This window comes from Pelophylax lessonae (assembly GCF_965119305.1).
Source record: "Pelophylax lessonae genome assembly, chromosome: 1".
NCBI lineage: Eukaryota > Metazoa > Chordata > Amphibia > Anura > Ranidae > Pelophylax > Pelophylax lessonae.
Window position 1 is genome coordinate 86,112,622 of NC_138768.1, and position 24,026 is coordinate 86,136,647.

Here is a 24,026-nt window from a genome sequence, read left to right on the forward strand (position 1 = left end):
TTCGTACTAAAGTCAGCACTTACTCAAACTTAAAAAAAAAGTTTGAGTAAGCGCTGACTTTAGCACGAAGCGCATTACCTTTTATGTTCCGGTCAAACCTGTGATGTGATTTTAATGCTTCAATAAAGTTACCAAGGTGTGCAGCAATATTCTGGATTTTTGCATGTCCTTAAAAAAATTCCCAGCTCAATTTGCAGGCCAGCAAAAAAACCAAAATTGTCCTAACAGTTCACGTTAAAAACGAGTTTAGTTTGCACACATTTGCAAATACATGTGTAAGCTGCAGAGGCCATGACAAGGCATCCCAGTATTATCTGCAGACCTAACTATAAATTCGTATTGGAGAACACAGAGTTGGGACTGCAAATAATACAAAGGTGCCTTTTCGCAGCCTCTGCAGCTTACACATGCATTTGCAAGTGTGTGCAAACTAAACCAGTTTTTAAAGTAAATGATTAGACAGGGCAGTTTGGTTTGCTGCAGGCTGGCTGGCAAGTTGAGCTGGGAATTTTAGTTTTTGTTTGACATGCATCACCACTCCATGTTGTTAAGGCCAGTCATAGGTTGGGGCAGTTGCGGTTTATGCTAGTGAGACCGATATAGTTTACCGCCGATACCGATTTTTTGGTCATCGGATATCGGTACCGGCCGATATTTTCGGACATTAAAAAACATTTTTTTTTTTATTTCTACAGGTACTGTGGTGGAGGGATCTAGGGGGTCTAAAAGACCTGTACGTTTTTGAATTTGGCGCCACCAGTACCCGGAAGTGATGTCATGTCATGTCAAATTCAAAGTAATTGAGACCCGGTGTTCCGTGAGAATTACCTACCCGTGAGAAAAACCTACCCTCGTCACTTCCGGTACACGGCAGTCTGTGTAACGCGAGCACTTACATTAAAACAGCTGTGCTGCACTATGAGTAATCTCCGCTCCTGTCCCGGTCACTTCCCTGATCTTGGCTACTAAATATAAAAGCGGCAGCGGCTGTATGAAGAGATAAATCACGGAGCCGCCAGCCGCTTTTATATTTAGTAGCCAAGATCAGGGAAGTGACCGGGACAGGAGCGGAGATTACTCATAGTGCAGCACAGCTATTTTATGTCACCGCCGCGTCGGTAGGTTTTTTTAACGGACACCGAGATAATTTCAGACTAGTGCACATGCGCACTAGTCTGATCCTCAGCTCTTCCATTAGGTATCCGGGGCTGGGAGCATGCACACTGCTCAGCTGTTCCTGGCCGGAAGTGACGAGGGGGTAGGTTTTTCTCACGGGGTAGGTAATTCTCACGTTACACCGGTCAGACGGCGGTGGTGCAGATGGAGACCCGGTCAGACAGCGGAGAACGTAGGATGCCCGGAAGGCCGTGGGGGGGGGGGGGGGGTGCAACGTCCCCTCCCGCTCATTGGAATGACAGCCGAACGGCTTCTCAGCTGCATCGGTTGTCATTACAAGACAGCCGACCGTTGGCTAGAGACACTGGTACCAGGGTGATGCCTCTAGCTGCAGGCATCACCCCGGTACATGCACTTTCCCAAAATATCAGCAATATCGGTAAATCAAAAGGCCGATTCCGCTATATCGGGGAAAGTGCATATCGGCCCTCGATATATCGGCTTTGCCGATAATCGGTAGATCTCTAGCTTCTACCATTTACATTGTTAGCCCTGATATGCATCAACCCTACACGTCACCCAGCCAGCCATTCACAAGACACATGGCTACAGACTTGTCATGGGGGGAAATCTAGTTGCCTGCCTGGCATGATGAAACATTGGCTTCAAAGCTTCCTGCATTACTGACCTTGGATTCTATATGCAGATATAGAATTTTGGTACTTTTGACAAATTGACACCAGGCAACTAGCAATGGCAGTCCCAGTTCTATCATAGGGTCACTTTCTGCCATCAGAAAAACCTGACAGCAGCACAAACGCTCAGGAAATAGTAATGAAGCAGATTTTCCATGTCATCAAATTTTTTGACTAGCTCAAGATACACTTTAAAAGGATAAGATAATCACAACAGCAACTATTGTAATCCAGTGAAAATTCAGCTGTAAGTGCAGTCGATGTTCTTTTCTGAAAATTGTTAGAACACAGCAGGTAACATAGTGCCTCGTAAAAAATTTCATTTCCAGGAAAAAGCCAAGAACAGTCACCAGACGCGGAATACCCAGCAGCCACTGATGCAACTGGAAACATTTAGGGGAAAATAGGATGAAAATGCACTTACAAAGAGCAGTTTTTTTTTTTTTAAATAAACAGTTCTTTCTCAGCAGATCCGTTTTTACGATCACACACAATTAAACATGTTTAGTTGCTACTGCAATTCCTGTTCTTGTTTTATTTTCCCTAGTTGATAATGGAGGAATGCAATGCCCAGAGACATGGTAACATACTCCATGCACACCAACATATGCAGGATAGCCAATCAGGGTGACCAATCAAGAGTAATGCAAGGGTTGTCCATTTCTACATGGAACCATGGTTCAATGCAATTACTAGGAAAACAGAGCTATGCAAGGCCTACTGTGGAAAGTAATGAAAGTTTGGCTTGATTTAAAACCTGTGTGTCACTGAAGCAATCTTTTCTTTTGAGAAAAAGGGACATGTGAACGGTAGGTGCATGGCTTTCACTTCTTACGATTCCCTTAGAATAAATGAACCTCGCAGAGAAAGACAACCTCAGAGCACATGTTAATCCTCTTCCTAATGCGTCCTACCCACAAACTATGTGGGGTCTCTTCTGGAATTGAAGACATAACCAAACACTGAAGTCCATACCCAAAGCAGACTTGTTGCTGCCCCTCCTGGCATCACCTCACAGCTAGAGTCTTTAGAACCTGTAAGGATTCTACAAGATGGACAGCCAATTGAAGCATCAACTTAACCAAGCAGTGGCATGAGCACCCCGAAGAAAGATCCTCCCAGTCAAGAATCGAGAAGGATTAGCTAGAGTATATAGTAAAGTAGAGGGGGCGGTTTTCCGGCTGAGTTTCAACATTAAGTTAACCCCACTTGTTACACTAGACCAGGGGTGGGGAACCTTTTTTCTGCCAAGGGCCATTTGGATTTTTGTAACATCATTCGGGGGTCGTACAAAATGATCAACTTAAAAAATTAGCCTGTTATATTTGACCACAGCGTGCCCGCTTTCAATGCAGACTGACCACAGCGTGCCCCCTTTCAATGCAGACTGACCACAGCGTGCCCCCTTTCAATGCAGACTGACCACAATGCAGAGATCGTGCCCCCTTCAATGCAGACTGACCACAATGCAGAGATCCTCGTGCCCCCTTACAATGCAGAGTGAACAGCGTGCCAAATCCCCCAGACCAGTGCACTTGACTTACCTGTTGTAGCGGCGGCTTCCTCTCTTCAGTCCCCAAGTCTCTTCGAGTCCTCCGGCATCCCGCCTCCTCCTCAGCCAATGGCATTGGCCAAGGAGGAGGAGGAGGATCTGTGAGACAATAGCGAATTTTCATTCGCTATTGTCACACAAATGGGCAGGCTCGAGGCGCACTGCTCTGCGCCCCGGGTCCACCCTTTTTGGAGACTCGCAGTGTCAGGACGGAGCCATCGGCTCCTTCTGACACAGCGGCACGGGGGGGGCGGATGCAACGATCGTGTGGGCCGGACGCAACGATCGTGACGGCCACAGGTTCCCCACCCCTGCACTAGACAATGGTTGGCAGATGTACAAGAGATTGCAGAATGAGATTGTAAGGACTTGCTTGATGACAACTTAAAAAAGGAAATCTAAATGAGACAGTATGGGGATTGCCATGTACATGGATAGCTTTAGCTCTCAAAGCTAGCAGTCTCTGCTCTGCAAGGGTAGGTACATACTTAAAACATGCAGGTTTAATTTTGTGAAATATTCAAAAATCGTGTGACGTGAAGGAATTACAGACGTTATGAAAATGTTAGCCAATTAGAAAATTTAAAGTCAGACACATTTTTTTCTAATGCAGCTCCGAGAACCCCGATCAAGCAGTTTACACATGCTTGAGTCACTGACCTGTATTATTGCCAGTTACATAGCCTGGCATACATCCTAGGATCAGTTATTCTTTGCTAAGCTGTGACACACAACTTGTCAATCCTTTGTATAATCATTGAAAGCAGCGCTCGTGATATGTCCAATTATGTCCGCCCATGTTCTGCATAAGCACATTGTAAGAAGAGTTGGCAATTACCATATATTTTACAAATATTGCAGGCAATAAACATTACAGATCGGTAAATGTCAATGCAATTATTTTCTTCATCCAGCAGATGCTTTGTAGACTTCTGAGAAAGCACATCTATGAAAAAGTCCCTTATGAACACTTTCCAGTCAGCAGATTGATGAAACAGAAATGGGACTTTGGGTACTTTTGCAGGAGTAATTTTCTATCCCTTTTATATGAAAGTAGGCTTGTTTGTCCTTGTAAAAAAGAAAGCTTTGCTTTAGAGAAGGTTGGTCATTTCCCATCCTGGCGATAACCAGGGCATTCCTGCAAACTTACCCATATCGCTCTGGAGTGCATTATCTATACATTCCTCCAGAAGGGGCAGTTTGTATTCCAAGAAAAGGGGGGAAAAAGGTGTCTATCCCACAACTCTTTTCTCCCGAGTACAAGTTGATCCAGGTAATTTACAATTTGGCAACAGAGGCTACCCATGGCAAGCTCAATATTTGCATATGAAAACCAACAGTTCTCCAGAGAACATATTCAGTTTACCCTACGTAGCAGCCCAATCTCTTTTTAGACACCGACATACTGACTTATTTTGTGTAGCCAGCTTACCTGTGCTTCATTATCAGAGGATGCCAACAAATATGGTAGTCTTGCTCGCACTAGTCTGCTAGTATGGTTTAGGTCAGGAGCCATGGTTTTAGTTCCCTTTGAAACAAGGTCATTTTCTTAAATGCACTCGGGCATTTGCCCTTGGACCAGTGCCATTACAAATTAATGGGCTAGTGGGGCTGAGTGGATATACTTCACAATTCAGACGTAAGCGTAGGGCCCTAGTGAGTCACGGTTGGCAATTATCTGACCATCTGCAACAACTTTTTTGCAGCTCTGAGGTGGTATTTGACCAAAAGCAAAGAACTGCACAGTAAGCTGATCCTAGAAGAAGTTGTGTAATACCATGTCCTTCATGTACACCCACCTTTGACCATAGACACCAAGAACTGCATATTACCATGAAGCACTTGGCATGCTACATTTTAACCCACAGAAATCTGTCTCCAACTTCAAAAGGGCAATTTGATCTGTCAAAAGATCTGATATTAGGGACTGGAGATCACAGGGGCAGAAGGGCACAAATAGCAATTTAAATCTTACAGAGGTTCCAACTCTTCCACACAGTATTAGAAAATGTATTATGTTGCCATGTCCCTGCTGTATAAATTGCCTTTTGTTTCCTGTCCCATTGAACAAATCATCCAGACAGGTAAAGAAGGGAATTCTTAAGGTCAGAAATACAAACTACAAAAAAAAAAAAAAAAAAAAAAAAAAGGAAAAAAAGCACATGGACTGCTGCTCATCTCTCCTAAAAAATATATGTTATTTAGTTGTTGACTTTGGCGTTTTGAGTGACTTACAATATAGATTTAAAGCTCCAGCTTCAGACTAATTGCTGCGTGCTTGTTCCATGTCACCAACAAAGCACTGAATCCATAAACATGCGGGCAGCTAACAATTTCATGAAGTCATCAATAGCAGCTTACAAATTTCTCTCAGCACAGGGCTCCTTTAGTAGCTAAATTTGTTTTCCCTTTCCACCAACCTCCCAGGCAAAATAAAATCAAATACGCAAGATATGATGGTATCTTAGTTGGGTTCAGCAAAGGTTAGCTGGGAATTAACTTTCAGCCAGTCTTCAGGTTTCTGTGATAATTAGGCATTTCAAGTCATTCATTTCTGAAAGTGTACTAAATTAGCTACTTAGAGAAAATTACGGTCTGTTTTAGAGTTAATGGTTAGAAATGAGAAATCTGTACAGGCGCTCCCAGTTATGGCGCCGACTGTGCAAATAAGCCATTCTATTCTCACTGTAGGTAATGCTTGTTCTGCACCGGTGGTCTGTGCACGATTGGAGGGGTTCAATACCAGGATATATACATGTTGTAACAGCTGGATAATACTCAATGCACTTACTTTTTTCCACCGGGTAAGGAGGAATTTCACCAGGTGGAGGGATATTCCAGTCACGTTCACTAGAATTGAATTTTTTTGGACTTTTCACATCACCTGTTCCATCACCTACGTTTACTTTTAACACTTGTGGAGGAGTGTTGGAGGATTTTTTCTTCATTTATAGAATATTGGATTTTTATTTATTTCACCATTTTGTATGAACATTTTCCACTATATATTGCTTCTGGACAGGTTTCCTTTGAATTTGAAACTGTAGCACTATTTCATGTGGTAAAGATAATTTAATCGGTTATAGGTTTATTCACCATATCACTTTTAAGTGATTTGTTCTTCACCCATTGAATAAGCGCACTATTTATTTTCACATAACGCTTTCACACTACTCAGTTGCAGCTATACACATATCAGCGCACCCTTCTTCCTTAAATTAGTTCTACTTTAATTTGGCTCCCAGAACTCTGTCTGGACAAGCTCCCTTACTGCATACAAAACGAATACAGATAGGCAATACTGCATACAAAATGAATATACGGTAGATAGGAAAAACTGTACATCTGGCAGAACTTCATATCTCTAAAATATCTTAAAACAAAAATTTAGTCCAGCTATGGTTGTTTCATTCAGTACTGGATGCAGTAGAATTAATTTAGAAAGTTCGTAAACACCCACCCCCCAAATCTTCAGAAAATTGTGTAAATGTATTTTTTCACAGCTGAAAAACCAGTCTGCCAATAAAAACCATTCAAGTGTTTTGATAAAAGTCTACAGACCTTCAGCAGATTTCACTGCATGCCTAGGACCCCGCCTGCATCTGTTATTTTCAGGTAGTCCCACCATGGAGTATAGCAGTGACCAGAAGGCATCGTTGGCATAAAAATACTAAAAACCAAAACGAGTTTCCAAGCAGCAGTTCCTAAAGCTATCACATGCCCTTGCTGCTTGCTATAAGAATAAAGAAAAGATTTAGGTAATAAATTTGTAACAAATACGATACTGGGCATAAAGGGATCATTAATTCAGGATATAATGCAGGGTTTCATGGACTTCCTTAGAAATTAATGCCTCACATTCAGTCTTCCTGAAGCTTTCCACTATAAAACAGGTTTATAAATGTGTCCATGACCAGGATTTCAATTGGCCAATCCAGTATAGGAAAGGATGACCACTTAAGTACTGTAGCAGGGCAACAGGCATACCTTTTATACTCATTACCTGGTTGCTCTTCACCAATGTAGTTCTTCTACAGTCTTCCTTCAAGCTATTACTAGATGTCATATGTAACAGCACCACAAAAAATAAATAAATGAATAGTTTATATGAGATTCTGATAACATCCATATACTGTAGATAAAACTTGTTGGTCAGGGCTTGAGTACTGCAACGTCAGCACAGGAGGCTGCTCAAGAGCAGAAAGTACATTGGTGTGGTGCTCAATTCATGTCTTCGATACCAGATCCTTAGTGCTTGGCTGAACACTCAAGAGTGTCCTCTGTATTTTTAATGTGAGGTTTTAATACATTTAATAGTTTTTTTACACTTTGAACTTTCTCCTTTTGTATTTTTTGGAACTGGACCTTTTTTTTGTGAGCGTTATGAAGATCATAGGAACCAAAGGATTTCTAGGACTTTTGAGCAACATTCTTCTGAGTGGTTTGACCATTTTGTAACAAGTGGTCAACCAAATCTGGTGAGTGAGTTATATGCCATGTTGCCTGATGAAGAGTTTATGTATAAGGGTCCATTCACACTAGCGCGACTTGTCAGGCGACTTGGTTGCCATTTAGTGGACATTGGCTTTTACCCCAGGCCATGGTCCTACCTTAAGAAATTTAGGCAATCCTTCAATTGTTATGTTCCTATTATAGCACATGACTGGTCAAATAATAAACATCCTAGTAAACAAATATTTGGTGCTCCAAATTTCCCTGCCTTCTCACAAACCATGGGTTTTGATGTTGAATGTGCAGAGCATTTATTGTGAATTTCTGGTGGTTCAAAAATGACCGTGTTTGCAAGAGACATGAGTCATAACCCAGACCTTTAAAAGTAAACCTGATCAGATAGTTACGAAACCAACGGCAGGCAGGTAAAATAAACCACAAATGCTAAAATTTCAAAAATTTTAACATGCTAAAGCTTGTGTTTTTTTTTTTTTTTTTATACAAAATTTTGTTTACTATACTTTACCTTTGTTTAAGCCACTTGACACCAATTAACAAACAAGTACGTCATTTGACTTCAAGTGGTTATACTGGGATGATAAAAAGTTATAAGAACCGGATGCAAATACTTATATAAAAGTCTGATGTGCATACATTCCAAAACATAAAAAAAACCTTGTATGGTTGAAACACAGTGAGGCTAGTCTGCGCCATCGCGACAACTTCTGCTGACGCCATCTTCAGATACTGAGCCACACTGCACCTCCAGAAGCTGACCAAATGCCGGTCGAGGACCCGCTACGGATAAATGCTATATACACCAGGTGCCAGGTTTAAAAAGGCACTTGTAAACGTGTATTTCTACCCCCTCTTTTTTCAATAAACAAACCACCCAAATGTTTTTACGTTATGAGTCTTCACGTTTGTCCTTCCCTCCGATTAATATTTGGCCACAATGGAGAAGTTTGAAATTGCCAGTGACCACCTTGGGTAATGCCACACAGCACAGTAGACCATTCTAGAGATAATCTGGTCAAACATGGTGGTGAGTGCAAATCCATGTATGGCTATCATGAGCAAGAGTGGAATAGAGCACCATTATTTGCTTAAAGAGCACTACATCACCTTACTGTATCACTGTGGGGGGTCTGAATGCACTGTAAAGTTTTTAGTTATTTATTTGGAATGTATGCACATCGGACACTTATATAAGGTTTTGAACCTGGTATCTGGCATGGTTCTTTATTAATTTTTTTTAATGGTTTTGTATTATCAAATGCATACATTATACCCCAGCTAAAAGCATAATTTCACATAATTTATAATTTTTCATATATCCCAGGATGATGCCTGCAGCTACAGACATCACCCGGTACTGTCTTTTTCAGCCAGCAGTCTTTCTTAAATAGCCACTAGAATTGCTTTTACAAGCAGCAAGGGGGGGGGGGGGCGGGGGGTATCCTGCCTACTGCACTGCCCCCTCCCCCCCTCCAATCCGACCGAGAGACCCGAGCTATCAGTCAGCGCTTCCATCGGCTTACAACAGAGCTTGTGGAGGACCAGAAGGTCTTTGAACAGCTCTATGGCGAACCCAGAAGAGATGAGCACTGGCCACTTTTAAACTGTTACTAAGCCCACAACAGTAAAAACATCTGTATATGCAGTAAAGCATGCTCGTTATACTCATTGTGGAATCTAAGGGGTTAATCCTGTCCATAGTGTAAAAAGACCGTTTGATCCTGTGTTCTCTGATCCTCCCTTCCACAGTCCGCAATCCATCTGCTGATCGTACAGAGCCTTGGAGGCACTCGGCACATGCTCAGTTTGGGGTGTATTGCTAGATTTTTTTTTTGTGGGAAAGGTGCATGTGATCGGCACAGGGCCAATCAACACTGTCCAGACAGTCAGGTTCATAGGTCAGAGGAAAAGGAAAACTCCTCCTACAAGCATTAAACCAGTGCTCAGCTGGACACTGATAGAAACAAGACTGCTCTAACTGCTGATGAGAAAGCATTTAGCAGTTTATATTTACTAAAATGATTGCATTTCCATGTTCTGTGTACTGTGGGAGACCAGATAGTAATGCAGGCTCCTGGATTTAACAACACTTTAAATTTGGGCAGAATCTGAACACCTCGATCTTGATGACATAACTAGTACCGGTCACTGCCTATTGCCATTACAAGGCATGTTAAAAATGTTTGTGACCGCAAAAAAAAAAAAAAAAGGCACACATTGGTCCCCCATGCATAAGAAAACAGAGATTGATCCACACATGTGATATATTGCATGTGAGCACCAGGCCACCTCTGGAAAACTGGTAACCTGTAACCTGGTTGCCTATGATAATGTAGTTTGTTGCAGTTCCACGAGCATGCTCAATTTTAAAGCGTGACATGCTAGGCATTTTTATAACACCATCTTTAAGATTTTACCAAAAAATTGGGTATTATATGGTGTTTGTGTACATTAAAATGTAGTGTGTATTTTTCCCAAAAAATTTGCATTTTAAAAAAACAGCTGCACAAATATACACGGACATAAAATTGCAAAAACTGATTTTTACTTGTAAACAAAGTGTCAGAAGAAGAAATTAAAAATCTTTCCAATCTGCTGACATCTCAACGTAAAGCAGGTGCCTCAGTAGCTGAATAAGAAGCGATTGCCCAATCTGCTGTGGCATGCTGCAGGTATTTGGCCAGGCAAGAAAGTCAGGACTTCCTTTAGCCCAGTTACCGACTGGGGGATTCCAATGCATTTTCAGGCCAGCTGGCTATTTCTTCATCAGTTCTTCCCTGACCGACATGCCAGCTACAACTCCTAGAGTGTATCCCGACACCTTTTCGTTCGCAGAAGCCCTACTCAAGCATTCTGACCACCATGCATCTCAAACACATCAGAAAAAGCCCAGCAATCCTATGGAGAAACCAATTCTTTCAATAGATTACAATCTCTCCACACCATTAGTAGGTTAAACTATTCAAGTATCAGGTTAGCACATTGTACTCCAAGAAATAAAACTATTAACTGCTGAAATGTCATCTGATGGTATTTTATATAAACCAATTTAATATTTATCACTCATTAGCTTTAGGGCTTTGCTGTCACTGATTCAGTGATTTATTTGCTCCAGCGACATATTGGCTCTGCCGTTTAGGCCATACATATTAATGAATCTCCAGCCGGCATCATTTATCATATTTATCAGTTTTAATATTTTTATGTTTCTCAAAATGCTCCATTTGGGTGCCAGCAATGGGTCCAAAAGCTTCAAATGCATCATTAGTCAAAAAGAAGCTGCATTTATAGACCAAAGATGTAGCTTAGCAATTTCCATAACAGAGTTTAAGCAACTAATTATGCCAACCAGAAGACCGCACAAGTCTTGCATTTCGATTCAATTGCAAATAAATGGATTCTGCATGGGAGTGAATGTGATCAAACAACCGCTAGAAAAGTCTAATGGAATTCCTATGGTAAGCAAGCAGCAGCACCACCTGGAGAGCCAACAAAGCGGTCTATACCCACATAAGTTAATATGAATTTAAGTTTTCTAAACCAAGCTTGACAAAAATGCACACATTCCATTATACCTGGCTCCCTCAAAGCTCACTACAGGAAAACGTAATTTTCTTCTTGTAAGCACCAGAGGCTGGAATCACCCCATCCAACTAAAAACTGACAATGCGTTAAGTTTGGTCCCTGCACCTCTGAAAGGAACATAAATGAAATTTACCTGTCATTTTTAAGCATTTTAAGCAGCTGATTGATTCAATCACTGAATATGCAGAGTCTTAATCTTTTAAATTCTTGCCTAGGTTCTAGTTAAAGCTGCTGCGATTACTGCTACCCCTGATTTCCTGCGTCAGGGTTCTCTTGCAGCTTCCTATGGAGCCACAATTGCCTCTGGGGACATAAGCCTTGTGTCTCCCTACACTGCGTGCATTAATAGAAACACACAGCCCCATAGCCTAGAATAGAAAAGGCAATCCCCCTGCTCCTCCAGTCACTTTTCCAAGCTAACAGAATGGCACATGACTGTACTGTCCACTGTTAACCCTTTCTGTGAAGACTAGTTTAGGGAACCTGCACTGAAAAAGTTTTCTGCTATAACCACTGAGGAATGATTACTACCTTAAGAAGTCCATCACTCTTGCAGATGGACGACTTTCACTCAAAATTCATAGTGCTCACCAGTCCTTAGATGTGGTTACTGCATTACTTTCTTCATTACTGACTGCTCTGTACCCACTAAAAAGTGTTGTCGGGGGGGCGTGGCTTGGACATGGTCGAGTGAAGGCGTGCTATACTTGAGCTCCCGACTCCACCCCAGCCTCAGACTCTTTTCTACCAACATTTAGCTGTAGGTGATCAGCGAAGAAACGCAAAATGAAGACCCCCCGCAAACCACTCCAGACAGGAGCTTCCAAAGCAGAGATTCAAAACTTTTTTCTGGGCACTCACAAACCTGGATCTGAGACCAAGATGGAGACTACACGTGGCCGCTTGGCCGAGGCCTCCTCACCTCAGGCACCTCCATTCTCTCCTGCATCCACTGCGGGCTCAGACAACTAATCTAGGAGGTCCCTATGGCTCTGGCATCGGGCAGACAGCTCTCCAACATTCACAGACCAAACGTCTGCTCAGATAGAGGCGGCAGACCTCCGGGCTCTTCTGCAAGCCCTCCCCACCAAAGCGGATATAGAAGCCCTTATCCAAAGGATAACAGATTTCCACCATCGTGACATACAAGGAATCCAGGCAAGGTGCAGTTACTGGCGGGACGACTTACAGAAGGGGGAAATCGGCAACTACTACCCCGGAGCAATGGGTGACAGAGTTGGGGTCTGCCGGTGTTTGCCAGGCTGAGGCGGCAGTGGCCCTTCAACTCCCTCTGGAGGATAGAAGCCGCTCTGTGGCCTTCGAGGCTACAGGTAATGAAGACCTTAGGGACACTGTCACAACGATATTTCACTGGGTACTGGACACTACCCCACCTGACAACTTGGCGATAGACAAGGTCCATAGAGCCCTGGGCCCAAAGTCTGACCCGCAGCATCCATGGGATGTAATTTGTCATCTACATTGCTATTCACACAAGGAAGCAATCATCCGCAAGGCTTGGATGGCTGGCAAGGTAGACTGATGGATCTCTGATCAAAATACTGCCAGAGCCCTCTCCTGCCACCCTACAGAGCAGGGCTCTCCTCCCTCCAGTCCTAGATCTGTTCCGTCAACTGGGTCACACCTACAGATAGGGTTACCCCATCTCAGTCTCGAATCGGAAGGGACACCCTTCATTTACTCTCTGCTAAATGGCTGACCTGCCAGGACTCTTTACCTTCCTTGAAGTGGATCCTATTCCAATGCCCAACTGGCTGCAGTTATTGCCGAGAACACCGGGACGACCAGCAACCACCTCCTTCTGCTCTGGTCTCCCTCCCCAACAACCCAGGATGCGTCGCTGCTCCAGAGCACCCACTCTGAATGGCTCACGTGAATCCCAATCTATGTTTTCAATGGGACTTTGAACCGTAACCCAAGTCTGCCTCCTTTCTAGACTGCTATGTTTTATTGAACCTAGCTGTGTCTGCCCATTCATGTTAATCCCCAGATGCTACCTGCTCTACCCCTCCTGCTCAACTATTATCCAAGTGTCCTATTCTGATATCTGGTTGAAGGGTTTGGCTCCGTAACCATTTTATTTGCCATCTCCCCCTTCCTGTGTGGCTTGGGAAGATGGTATGTCCAGAGATACCTTTACTAATAGCCCACTGGATATCTACACCTGTACTCCATTACAATATTCACCTGGTTGAGCAGGGGAACTCTACACCCCCCCCCCCTTCTTCCCCCAATGGTTCCAACACCTACATTAGTAAACACGGATCAGACCCGTTACCTCGTGTTATGCCGCTTTATCAATAAGCTATGCAGGGAGAACATTACTGAGTGCCTTACAAATTACCATTAGCCTACAATGGCATTTCTAGGGGATTGGTTTAGTGTACTTTACGTTGGGCATGTCACTGGCCCCGAAACATTGGCTGAGGCTTTACCTCTGCAATTTAGATTAATCCATCTGGTTTATTTTTTTATTTTTATTTTTTGGGGTGGATCAATCTTGCAGAGGAGATGGCTTTACTAGGCAAGGTAGATCCTGTGTTATTTTGTGTGCCTGGGGTGGGTCGGTCTGTCTGGTATGGGATTTGTGACCTGCTGCAATTACGCGAGTCTGAGTTATGGGTCCCCCCCCTAGATGGTGTGGACTTGGGCATGTGTTGGCCCCCCTGCGGTCAATCCTTTTTTCCTTCTTCGGGGTGGGGGACATGCAAATACAGGTTCTCTCGGTTGTACATTCCCTCATGCCTGTTGGCTTGTTGCAAGTACAAGACATGCCCTTGCTTGTGCACTGTCGGGCCCTGGGGGGGGGGGGGGGGGGGAAGAGATAGGGGAACATCCTACTTGCATCATTTTAAATAATTGATAAACCTGTAGAAAGAAATGCTACAACCCAGGCATTGAACATGCCTGGGGTGGATGGGTGTCTGGCTTGATTGATCTGACTATTGGCTCCTGCAGGGGATCTTGTGGGGGCATCCCTGATACCACCCCCCATCTGCATTTTGTGTGGGGATTGGATCAGTGGACTCCCTCCCATTAAGCAATGTTTAAGGTCAGGCTTTGATGCAAATGTAATTTAAACATACGTTGATTAACTTTGATAAATATGTTTTTGCGGCTTAACCACTGTTTGTTTTCATTGACTGATGCCGTTTGCTGCAAGCTCCACTCCTTGGCTGTGTTTAGGCACCTCCCCCCCTTTTAGGCCTACACAAGCGGCCTTCTGGCATTCGTTTTCCTTTTTCTAGGCTTAAGTGCTACTGTGGTTTTCCACTAGTTGCCCTTGTGGGGGCTATACAAACTCTCGCCTTTTGTTCTTTTCTCCTTTTTCCTTCCCTCCCCCCAATAACCCTTTCTTGCCTCTCCCCCCCCCCCTTTTTTCTCTTCTCCTCCCTCTTCTGGTCGGACACAAGATGGATACCTTCTGTTTAAGGTCTCTGAATGCCAAGGGACTCCATACACCAGAGAAGCGGCTTATGCTCCAGGAAACATTTCAGAGACGGCCACCTTACTTTGCTTAGAAAACGGTACTACCCTTAGATTTAGCCAAGGAATTATTGGCATGGTAGGTCGAAGGGAGTTTCGATTATGACCTCTGGTAAGGTTCAATGGAATTGTTTGGATACTCTTGTGGATGCCGGGGGTCGCTTCTGCCTCAAAGGTAGAATTAGTGGTGTCAGTAAATGGCCACTATTTATGCCCCCAATACACAGTATTCTTAAGCCCTTGGAGTTTGCCAATGGCCAACTGATCCTTGGTGGCAACCTTAATGTTGCCGATACATCCACGGGTACGTTGATCCTCCCTGGGTTGCGTAAGAGGGTCTCTATTCATGGGGCACAACTAGTACACGTATGGAGATGGTTTCACTCAGACTACACTTTCTACTCCTTGCCCCACAAAACATTCTCGTATCGACTTTTTTTATTCCTCATGACCAGCTTCATTCGGTGGTTGACACCTCCATCGGGTCGATCACTTGGTCAGACCATGCACCAATAATATTGGAATACAACCTTACAGATTCCCATCATTCCAGCACCTCGACATTGAAGTTGAATTAGAGTCTCTTGCAGGATGCCACTATTTTGGCAGATATTCTAAAGGAGCTATCATGGTAGTTCCAGACAAACAATATTCCTGACTGATCTGTGGAGTGCTAATCAAGCATGGTGCTCGGGTTATACGAGCGAAGGAGGCACAGCTGACCTCCCCTTGCAGACATCCAGTGCCTGGAAGCACTTCATAAACCTATCCCTTCCCTTGACACTGATCGAGAAATTCTGAACCTTCGTTCCAAGATTTCTTAACTTGTTCTCTACAAGGCTAAGGCATCTCTGCAGAAAGGGAAACAACATTTCTTCGAATTCAGTAACAAATGTGGTAGACTTCTTGCTAGCTCCCTCCGTGACCACCACTCAAACTATATATGTCCCGCAAATATCGTGACCAAAAACGGGAAGGAAAGTCACTCTTCCCAAACAAATTGCCAGTTATTCTGTGACTTATTCCTCTCGACAACCTAACCCTGGATCCCCCCTCTCAATCTACAATAAATGCCTACTTCGAGGCCTCTGAAATGCTGTGCCTCCCATCCCCTGTGCGACAGGAATTGAAAGCACCAATCACGCTGGAGAAATTGCAAAGGGCAATAGGCTCTGCTAAGATTGGAAAGGCACTGGTTCAATACTATAAGCTTTTATCACCTGCGTTGAGTCCTTACTTGTTCAAAATGCTAAATGCATTCGGACCTCAGCTTAATTCCATACAGAGTCTTTGTAAGCTACAATCTCGATTATACCCAAAGAGGGGAAAGACCCATGCAATGCAGAAGTTACAGGCCAATCTCTCTCCTAAACGCAGACCTGAAGTTCTTTACCAAGATCGTGGCTTCTCGCCTTCAACAACATTCACTTTCCATGATATACTTGGACCAAGTGGGATTCATCCCGACACGGGAGGCAAGAGAATACTATCAAAACCCTTAATACATATTGCCTGCAAGTCCCGCACTCCATGCATATTGTTGGGTACAGATGCGGAGAAAGCCTTTGACGGAGTCAACTGGCAATTCAGGTTATCAGTCCAGAGACACATTGGCTTAGGGGATAACATGCTCCGCTGGATTTTCAGTATTTACTTTTCGCCATTAGCACAAGTTAAAGTGAACGGGGTCTCATCTCCCTTTCCAGTCACAAATGGGACTAGGAAGGGCTGTCCATTATCACCCCTTTTCTTCCCTCTCTCTTTTGAGCCCTTTCTTTGCATGGTCCAGAAGAATCCTGACATACAAGGACTAAAATGTTGGAAAGACAACAGAAAGTCTCTTTCTTTGAGAAAATTAGGACGGGAAAATTGCTGGATTAGTCAAAGAATTTGAAATATACGGATCACTCTCGTATCTTAAGATCAATCGCTCGAGAGGCGAAGGGGCTGAATATCTCTGCTCCCCGGCTCCAATTGTTGCAGCTTAACTTCAAATTTAAATGGACAGACAAGGCCTTAATATACTCGGGGACCTTTAAACCTGCTGACCTCTCCCACACCTTTGAACTGAACTTTCCTCCTACGTAATGTGCAAGCTCTTGAATACATGGAACTCAGGATTACATTCCTGGTTTGGAAGATGCAACATCATAAAGGCGAGTATTCTATCCAAGTTTTTATACCTCTTCCTATAACTATGCCTAAAGGATATTTTAATCTGGCTCGTGTCCTCTTCACTCGATTTATCTGGGCACAAACCTCCTAGGTTGAGTAGGTCCTGAATACTCCCGAAGCAAGCTGGAGGCCTTGCAGTCCTGGATCTTTACAAATATTACCAAGCTGCACACTTAGAACGGCTCATTGACTGGTGCCATCATGGGGATACTAATTTTTGGGCACGTATAGAATAAGACCATAGTCTGGTTTTACTGTGTAGATCCCCTTGGTATTACTATATCCTTCCTACACCTCTTAAAAACCTCCACTTATAGGAACGATATGCCTGTGCCACCGACTCCATCTCTACACGTAGATGGTCTTTGGATTCTCCACTGTCCCCTATCTTGGTTAACCCCAGTTCACTCCGGGTCTGCGTTGAGGGCCTTTTGGCCCATTGATTGACTCTGGGTGCTATCAAGTGTCCTACTTTACGACATCGGGGGCCTGGCCTTCGTTGCAGACCCTGATGGATCGGACTGGCCCCTTCTCCCTCGATATCTGGAGAGCTTCACAACTACACAACTTTCTACAGACTCTCCCAACCCCTGAGACTTTGTCGCAATGTCACTACACTTGAGGAATACTGCTCCGAGAGTGGCACGCTTCCACATACTCTCTCCACAATGTACACCCTCCTAGTCGCACCCCAGAAGGATTATTAGCCGCTATACTTGAAGTGGGAATCAGTCCTAGGTAAAACATTCTCGAAGACGCAATGTTCTAACATTACTTGCTTCACTTTAAAATCCTCTATCTGCACAAGAGTACAGGAAACCCACTTTAAGATCCTTTCCTGATGGTACCGAATGCCAGCACTCCTCCATAAGCCTTTTCCATCTACCTCCGCACTGTGTTCGCGATGCCAGGAGAAATGTGGGACTCGGTTGCATAGCTTCTGGCCCTGTTCTAAGCTGAAAAGTTTCTGAAAAGGAGGTCTGTAGGACAACCCAAAAATTTACTAACCACAGTGTTCCTGATGATCCAGCATTCTTCCTATTGCACGCTTCCACAATTCCCACCACAATCTATAAGAAATCGATTCTCAGACAGGGTTTTTTTTTTCTCTTTCGTCTCTACCCTCTCTTCCCTCCCTTTTTTCCCCCCTATTCTTTCTCTGGTTCTCTTTTCTAGATACCCTCAGGGAACAGTTACAATTGCACAATCTTTCGCCATATTGTCAAAGTTATATTTTGAAGACCATTCATATTTGAGACTGTATGATACTACATGACTTGGGTAGGATTGTAACTCACTACCTCTGATATCTGTTTTCTTTATGAGTTTTTTAAAAATGTTAAAGGAAAAAAAAAAAAAAAAAACAGACAAGATGCATGTTAGGAATCCCCTCTCCTTAACATGGGAGGGGGATTCTGTAGTCCAGGTTGATTAAGGCAGGCCTGATGACTGCGCTTGAGACAAAAACTGCAGAATGCACAGAACAGCACAGGCTTTCCGGCAGGATTACCAAGCATTTTTTGTACTGAAACCGAACCAAACAAAAACGCGTTCAATTGGGTATTTAAACAAAAAAAAAAAAAGTTAATTAGGGCTTACAAAAGTACAGTTACCTCCACTAACCTCACAGCATTCTGCACAAGGGGAGAGGTGAGCTGATATGCTTACAATTTAACAATCTGTTCAACAAAAAATCAAGACACTGTCGAATTTAAAATGCTTCTTCACAACATAAGCGATGCAAGTTAAATGATACCAAGGATAAAATGGAGATATGGTTTTATACGTTAACTGCCTGGCATGGACTGATAGCGGAAGACCTGCTTATCTCCTAGAACCATTTGTATCATTGAGCTAAAACCTCTAGAATCTGCCGACCACTTCAAATACATGCTGGATAAAAACAAGCTAATTTCCCTCCTCGGGGACAAAAAAAAAAAAAAACTTCTACGGCCTGACATTTTGCCTCCATATAACAAACTTTATAATTCTGTATTACACATATTGGCAGAGTGCTCGTTATGTGATGGGAGATTTAAAGTGGTTCTAAAGCCTAAGCATTCTTTACCTTTCAGTGGAGTAATAGGTCACTGATTTGAATACCAACCACGACACTACCTGCCTGGAGTTTGCATGTTCTCCCTGTGCCTGCGTGGGTTTCCTCCGGGTACTCTGGTTTCCTCCCACACTCCAAAGACATGCTGGTAGGTTAATTGGATCCTGTATAAAAATTGGCCCTACTATGTATGTATGAATGAGAGTTAGGGACCTTAGATTGTAAGCTCCTTTAGGGTAGGGACTGATGTGAATGTGCAATGTATATGTAAAGCGCTGCGTAAATTGACAGCGCTATATAAGTACCTGAAATAAATAAATAAAATAATCCATTCCCTTCCATTAAGATAAAGAAAAAAAAATGTTAGGTAACAATAAAACAAAAAAAAAGGGAGCAGCATGATGTAAAGACGCAAACGCCTGAAATTAAAGGTGAGAGCCATGTCAAACAAGACATGATTGTCAAACACGGCAAAAAAGTGGATTGTTTCCTTATTTTTCATACAAGCATTGCTTGATGCGCAATTCTAGTACAAGCTATGGGACCTTTTTTTTTAAATAGGAGGGAATAGCCGAGTTATTTGTTTGACGATTATTCCTGAAGAGAGACATCAGCTCAATAGCAAAACAATGCTAGCTACTATATGATTTTATACTGACAATACGCAACCCATTACAGACCCAGATCTGACCCTTCTGTGAATTTTTTCTCAGGACAAGCTAAAAGACTTTATTTCTGCAGTTACATGACCTTCTGTAAAGGTGTCACCGATACCTCCCACATGACTCACAACAGGCACCTGAAATAAGAAAATAGCCGAGCCAGCCAACACAAGTGCATAATCGCCTTTACTCAGATATCTGCTTTGGCTCCAAACGCCTAAAGACACTGTGACCCTTTCCAGTGTTCAGTCAGACCCCGTGGGAGTTTCTAGAGAAGGGGGGGGGGATCATGTCCATGTCTGCCTTCTGATTTGAGCAATACTTAAAGGGGAAACAAGTAGCAAATTAAAAAAAGTGCTGCAGACGTTAGGGGATCCAAATTCTGGAAGCTGTGCGCAGATATTGGCAGGCAGAGAAATGACTCTTCGGTTTTGATCAGTGGCCTCCTTGCAGCGGACCATTTCCTGGGAGAATAGTAGTGACAATCCCCAAATCACACTCCAAATCCAGAGACTGGATGCAGCAGAGCCTTAGATTTACACTTCAGATATACAGCCACCTAGCTGTATGCCTGCGCACGATCAAATACCAGAAAAAATAAAAAACTGCCATTTTAATAGAGGAGCGAAAGACAAAAAAAGAAGGGGGGGGGGGGTTACATCTTAGGATACTGCCTGGGCACAAACACTCCTAGGGAGGTTTATAAAAAAAATAAAAAATACATGTAATACATACGCACACAAAAGTGCATCTCATAAAATTAGAATATCATCAAAAAGTTAAACTATTTCAGTAATTCAATTCAAAAAGTGAAACTCTTATTTCATATAGCTGCAATAAAGTGATACATTTCAAGCATTTCTCAATTTTGATGATTGTGGCTTACAGCAAGTGAAAACCCAAAATTCAGTATCTTAAAATTAAAAAGATTAATACAGAAATGTTGGCTTAGTGAAAAGTATGTACAGTACGCACTCAATACTTGGTTGTGGCTCCTTTTGTAATAAGAACTGCAGCAATGCATTGTGGCATGGAGGCGATCAGCCTGTGGCACTGCTGAGGTGTTATGGAAGCCCAGGTTTCTTCGATAGTGGCCTTCAGCTCATCTGCATTGTTGGATCTGGTGTCATCTTCCTCCTGACAATACCCCACACATTCTCTATGGGGTTTAGGTCAGGCAAGTTTGCTGGCCAATCAAGCACAGAGATACCATCATTAAACCAGGTATTGGTACTTTTGGCAATGTGGGCAGGTGCCAAGTCCTGCTGGAAAATGAAATCAGCATCTCCATAAAGCTGGTCAGCAGAGGGAAGCGTGAAGTGCTCTGAATTTCCTGGTAGAGGGCTGCGCTGATTTTAGACTTTACAAAACACAATGGACCAGCACCAGCAGATGACATGGCTCCCCAAATCATCAGAGACTGAAAAATGTTGCATTTAATTTGGAAATCAAGGAAATTCTAAAGCACCTCATGCTTCCCTCTGCTGACCAGCTTTATAGAGATTAATTTTCCAGCAGGACTTGGCACCTTCCCACATTGCCAAAGAAAAACAATATCTGGTTAAATGATTGATTGGCCAGCAAACTTTTTTCTATTAAACTGGGCTGTGTACAGTCATCCTAATTGGTTGCAATGGACCTGAGAAAGTGTAAATGCAAGGCATTCTATGAATGTCTCTGGTCATGGTTTGGTGATAGGAGGCTGACTAAATCAAGCCAACCGAAACCTGTTTCAGTTTAGTCTGTAGTGGTCATGTTGTTGACTGACTGGTATTAAAATGACAAATAAACATCCACATTTAATTGTTAATATACGAATATCTACATGCATATAAAATTAGGAGTCCAGCGACAGGAAAGAGCCCAGGACCGGATAGATTCACGGTGCTATAAGTTATAAAAAATTCGGGGAACAACCAATACCAAAAATATGTAGGTATATGAATAAATTAGGAGAGAAAGAGGGGAGATGAGGAAAGAATTATTGCAGGCATATATTACAATTCTACCTAAAGAAGGGAAGGATGCAACTTTGAGTTCAAATTATACAAGGCCAAAGGATTTAAAATAGATGGAAAGATGAAAAAAAAAAAAAATTACTGAAGAGCAGCTTTAATATTCATTATACTATGTCCCTAAAGCCGGCCATAGACCGTTCAAATCTAAGCCACAACAACTATAGCAAACCAAGCTCAACCAAAGCACCTGAGAACCACAAATTCTGTTATTTTAAAGCTTAAGTGACAAAATCTAAAAAAAAAAATAGGAAGCCTCTTCGTTAAAATCATTCCTCAAAAAAGTTCTATTTTTTTTTTCAAGCAGCATCTGTTGCATGTTTGTTATGGAGCTGCTCACGGGTCTGGTCATCTTCACTTCTGTTATACGTAGAATACGCAGCAAGCAGTAGGTGCACTCAATGTGATTGACAGACTTGTGGCCTGCAAAAACAATGACATTAACCACTTTGGAAAATTCCTTCTGCTGCAAGTCCCACTGAGTGCACCTACTATTGTTTGCTGCATATTCCACGAAATGCATCCAGGTCAAAATGCCTACAAATGTGTGCGGTGGCCAATCTCTACACCACCACTTTAGTAACCCGATATAAAAAAACAGAATGAAAGTCTAAAGGCAAACCATACAACCATTGTTTGAAATAAAAATGCTTGGTTCCCTAATCAACAGTCTTTGTTGATGGGAGGGAATCCCTCCAGCAAAGCTTATTATATTCTGACAGTGGGAGATTTCCTAGCCATATTAAATTGTGAGCAGCCATAGCCTGATCACAAAAAAAAAAAAAAAAAAACACCCCAGACATGCTAGTTGTATGCTCAATGGATTGACTTCAACACAACCAGCCTGCCCATACAGTGATCAAAGTTCAATCCACCTATGGCCAGCTTAAAAGTTTAATTCTCTCAATTTAAATTTTGCCTGGATGACTTCAAAATGATTGTTAACATTTCAATAATTTACGCGAAGCTTATTAACCAGTAAGATAGCAGACCAGAAGAAGGCATACTTATTTAGTAAAAATCATTGTCTAATTCAGATAGTCAAGTATTACGAGTGCAACCTATACAAAAATAGTTGATGTGGAAACAGATCAGGTTACTTACAGGAATCATCCAGTTGGCCAGATCTCCATATTTTGACACCTGCATGGCTCCCAGCATTGTCAAATCCACGTGACCCCTACAGAACACATACAAATACAGATTAAGCAATGAACTATGCTAGGGATTGACAATACAGCTTAAAACTGTGGACACGAGACTTTCACATGCAACCACAAAAGGTATTCTGCAATTTGTTTACTGCAATCTTTAAGTAGTTAAATGTTGTGCATTTTTAGAAGCGTATACAGGTGTATTTGGCACACCTGAAAAATGAAACTTGTCTAGTGCCCCAGAATTCAGTCCAGAGGAAGCCACAAACTTTCCTAGTGTGGCAAATCTTGAATTTTTAAAAAGATTTGAGGCAGTAAAATGAAAAATTGTATCATACTTACCGTAATTTTCCTTTCCTGGTGCCTATCCATGGCAGCATACTAGTGAGAGCTCCGCCTCTACTCCTCCCTCAGGACCAGTGAGTAGCATAAAAGAAAGGCCCAGCCCCCTGTCCCATCATTCTCTGTCATATAGAATACCAGGGGTGGGGAGCATATGCTGCCATGGATAGGCACCAGGAAAGGAAAATTACGGTAAGTAGGATACAATTTTCCGTTTTCCTGGTGCCTTCATGGCAGCATACTAATGATAAATACCTAGCAAAGACAAATGGGTGGGTAATGCTGAATGTGTGAATCTTTATTGGACAAAGACATGGCTGACTGAATAGTCCTTCTGCCGAACTCCACAATTGTGAGAGACCCTGGGTCGATACGATAATGTTTGAAGAACGTATGACGTGATGACCATGAGGCGGCCCTGCAAACCGTCTAAGGAAACGTTGGCCCTTGCCGCCCAGGAAGACGAGACTGCCTTGGTTGAATGAGCTCTTACTTGTGAAGGTGGAGATAGCCCCTTGACTTTATAGGTTTTCTGGATGAGCTTGATGATCCATGAAGATAGGATTTGGAAAAAAACTTGGGGATGTAGAGACCACTCGTAGTTGTCTGCGAACCTCCTGGATAAAGCGTCTGCCACTGTTTAGCCGGCCTAAAATGTAAACTGCCCTGAGACCTGAGATCTCGCAGGTTCCCTTCT

At 42.8% G+C, this 24,026-nt stretch overlaps 1 protein-coding gene across 1 annotated transcript in view; it reads right to left on the minus strand.

The window, feature by feature from the left end:
• The window catches only part of OXCT1 (3-oxoacid CoA-transferase 1), a 261,457-nt gene that overhangs the window by 98,459 nt on the left and 138,972 nt on the right, over positions 1-24,026 (minus strand). The window contains exon 13 of the mRNA XM_082251643.1: positions 22,938-23,013. Within this exon, the coding sequence (XP_082107769.1) occupies positions 22,938-23,013 (76 nt within the window). The remainder of the gene's footprint in view (positions 1-22,937; positions 23,014-24,026) is intronic.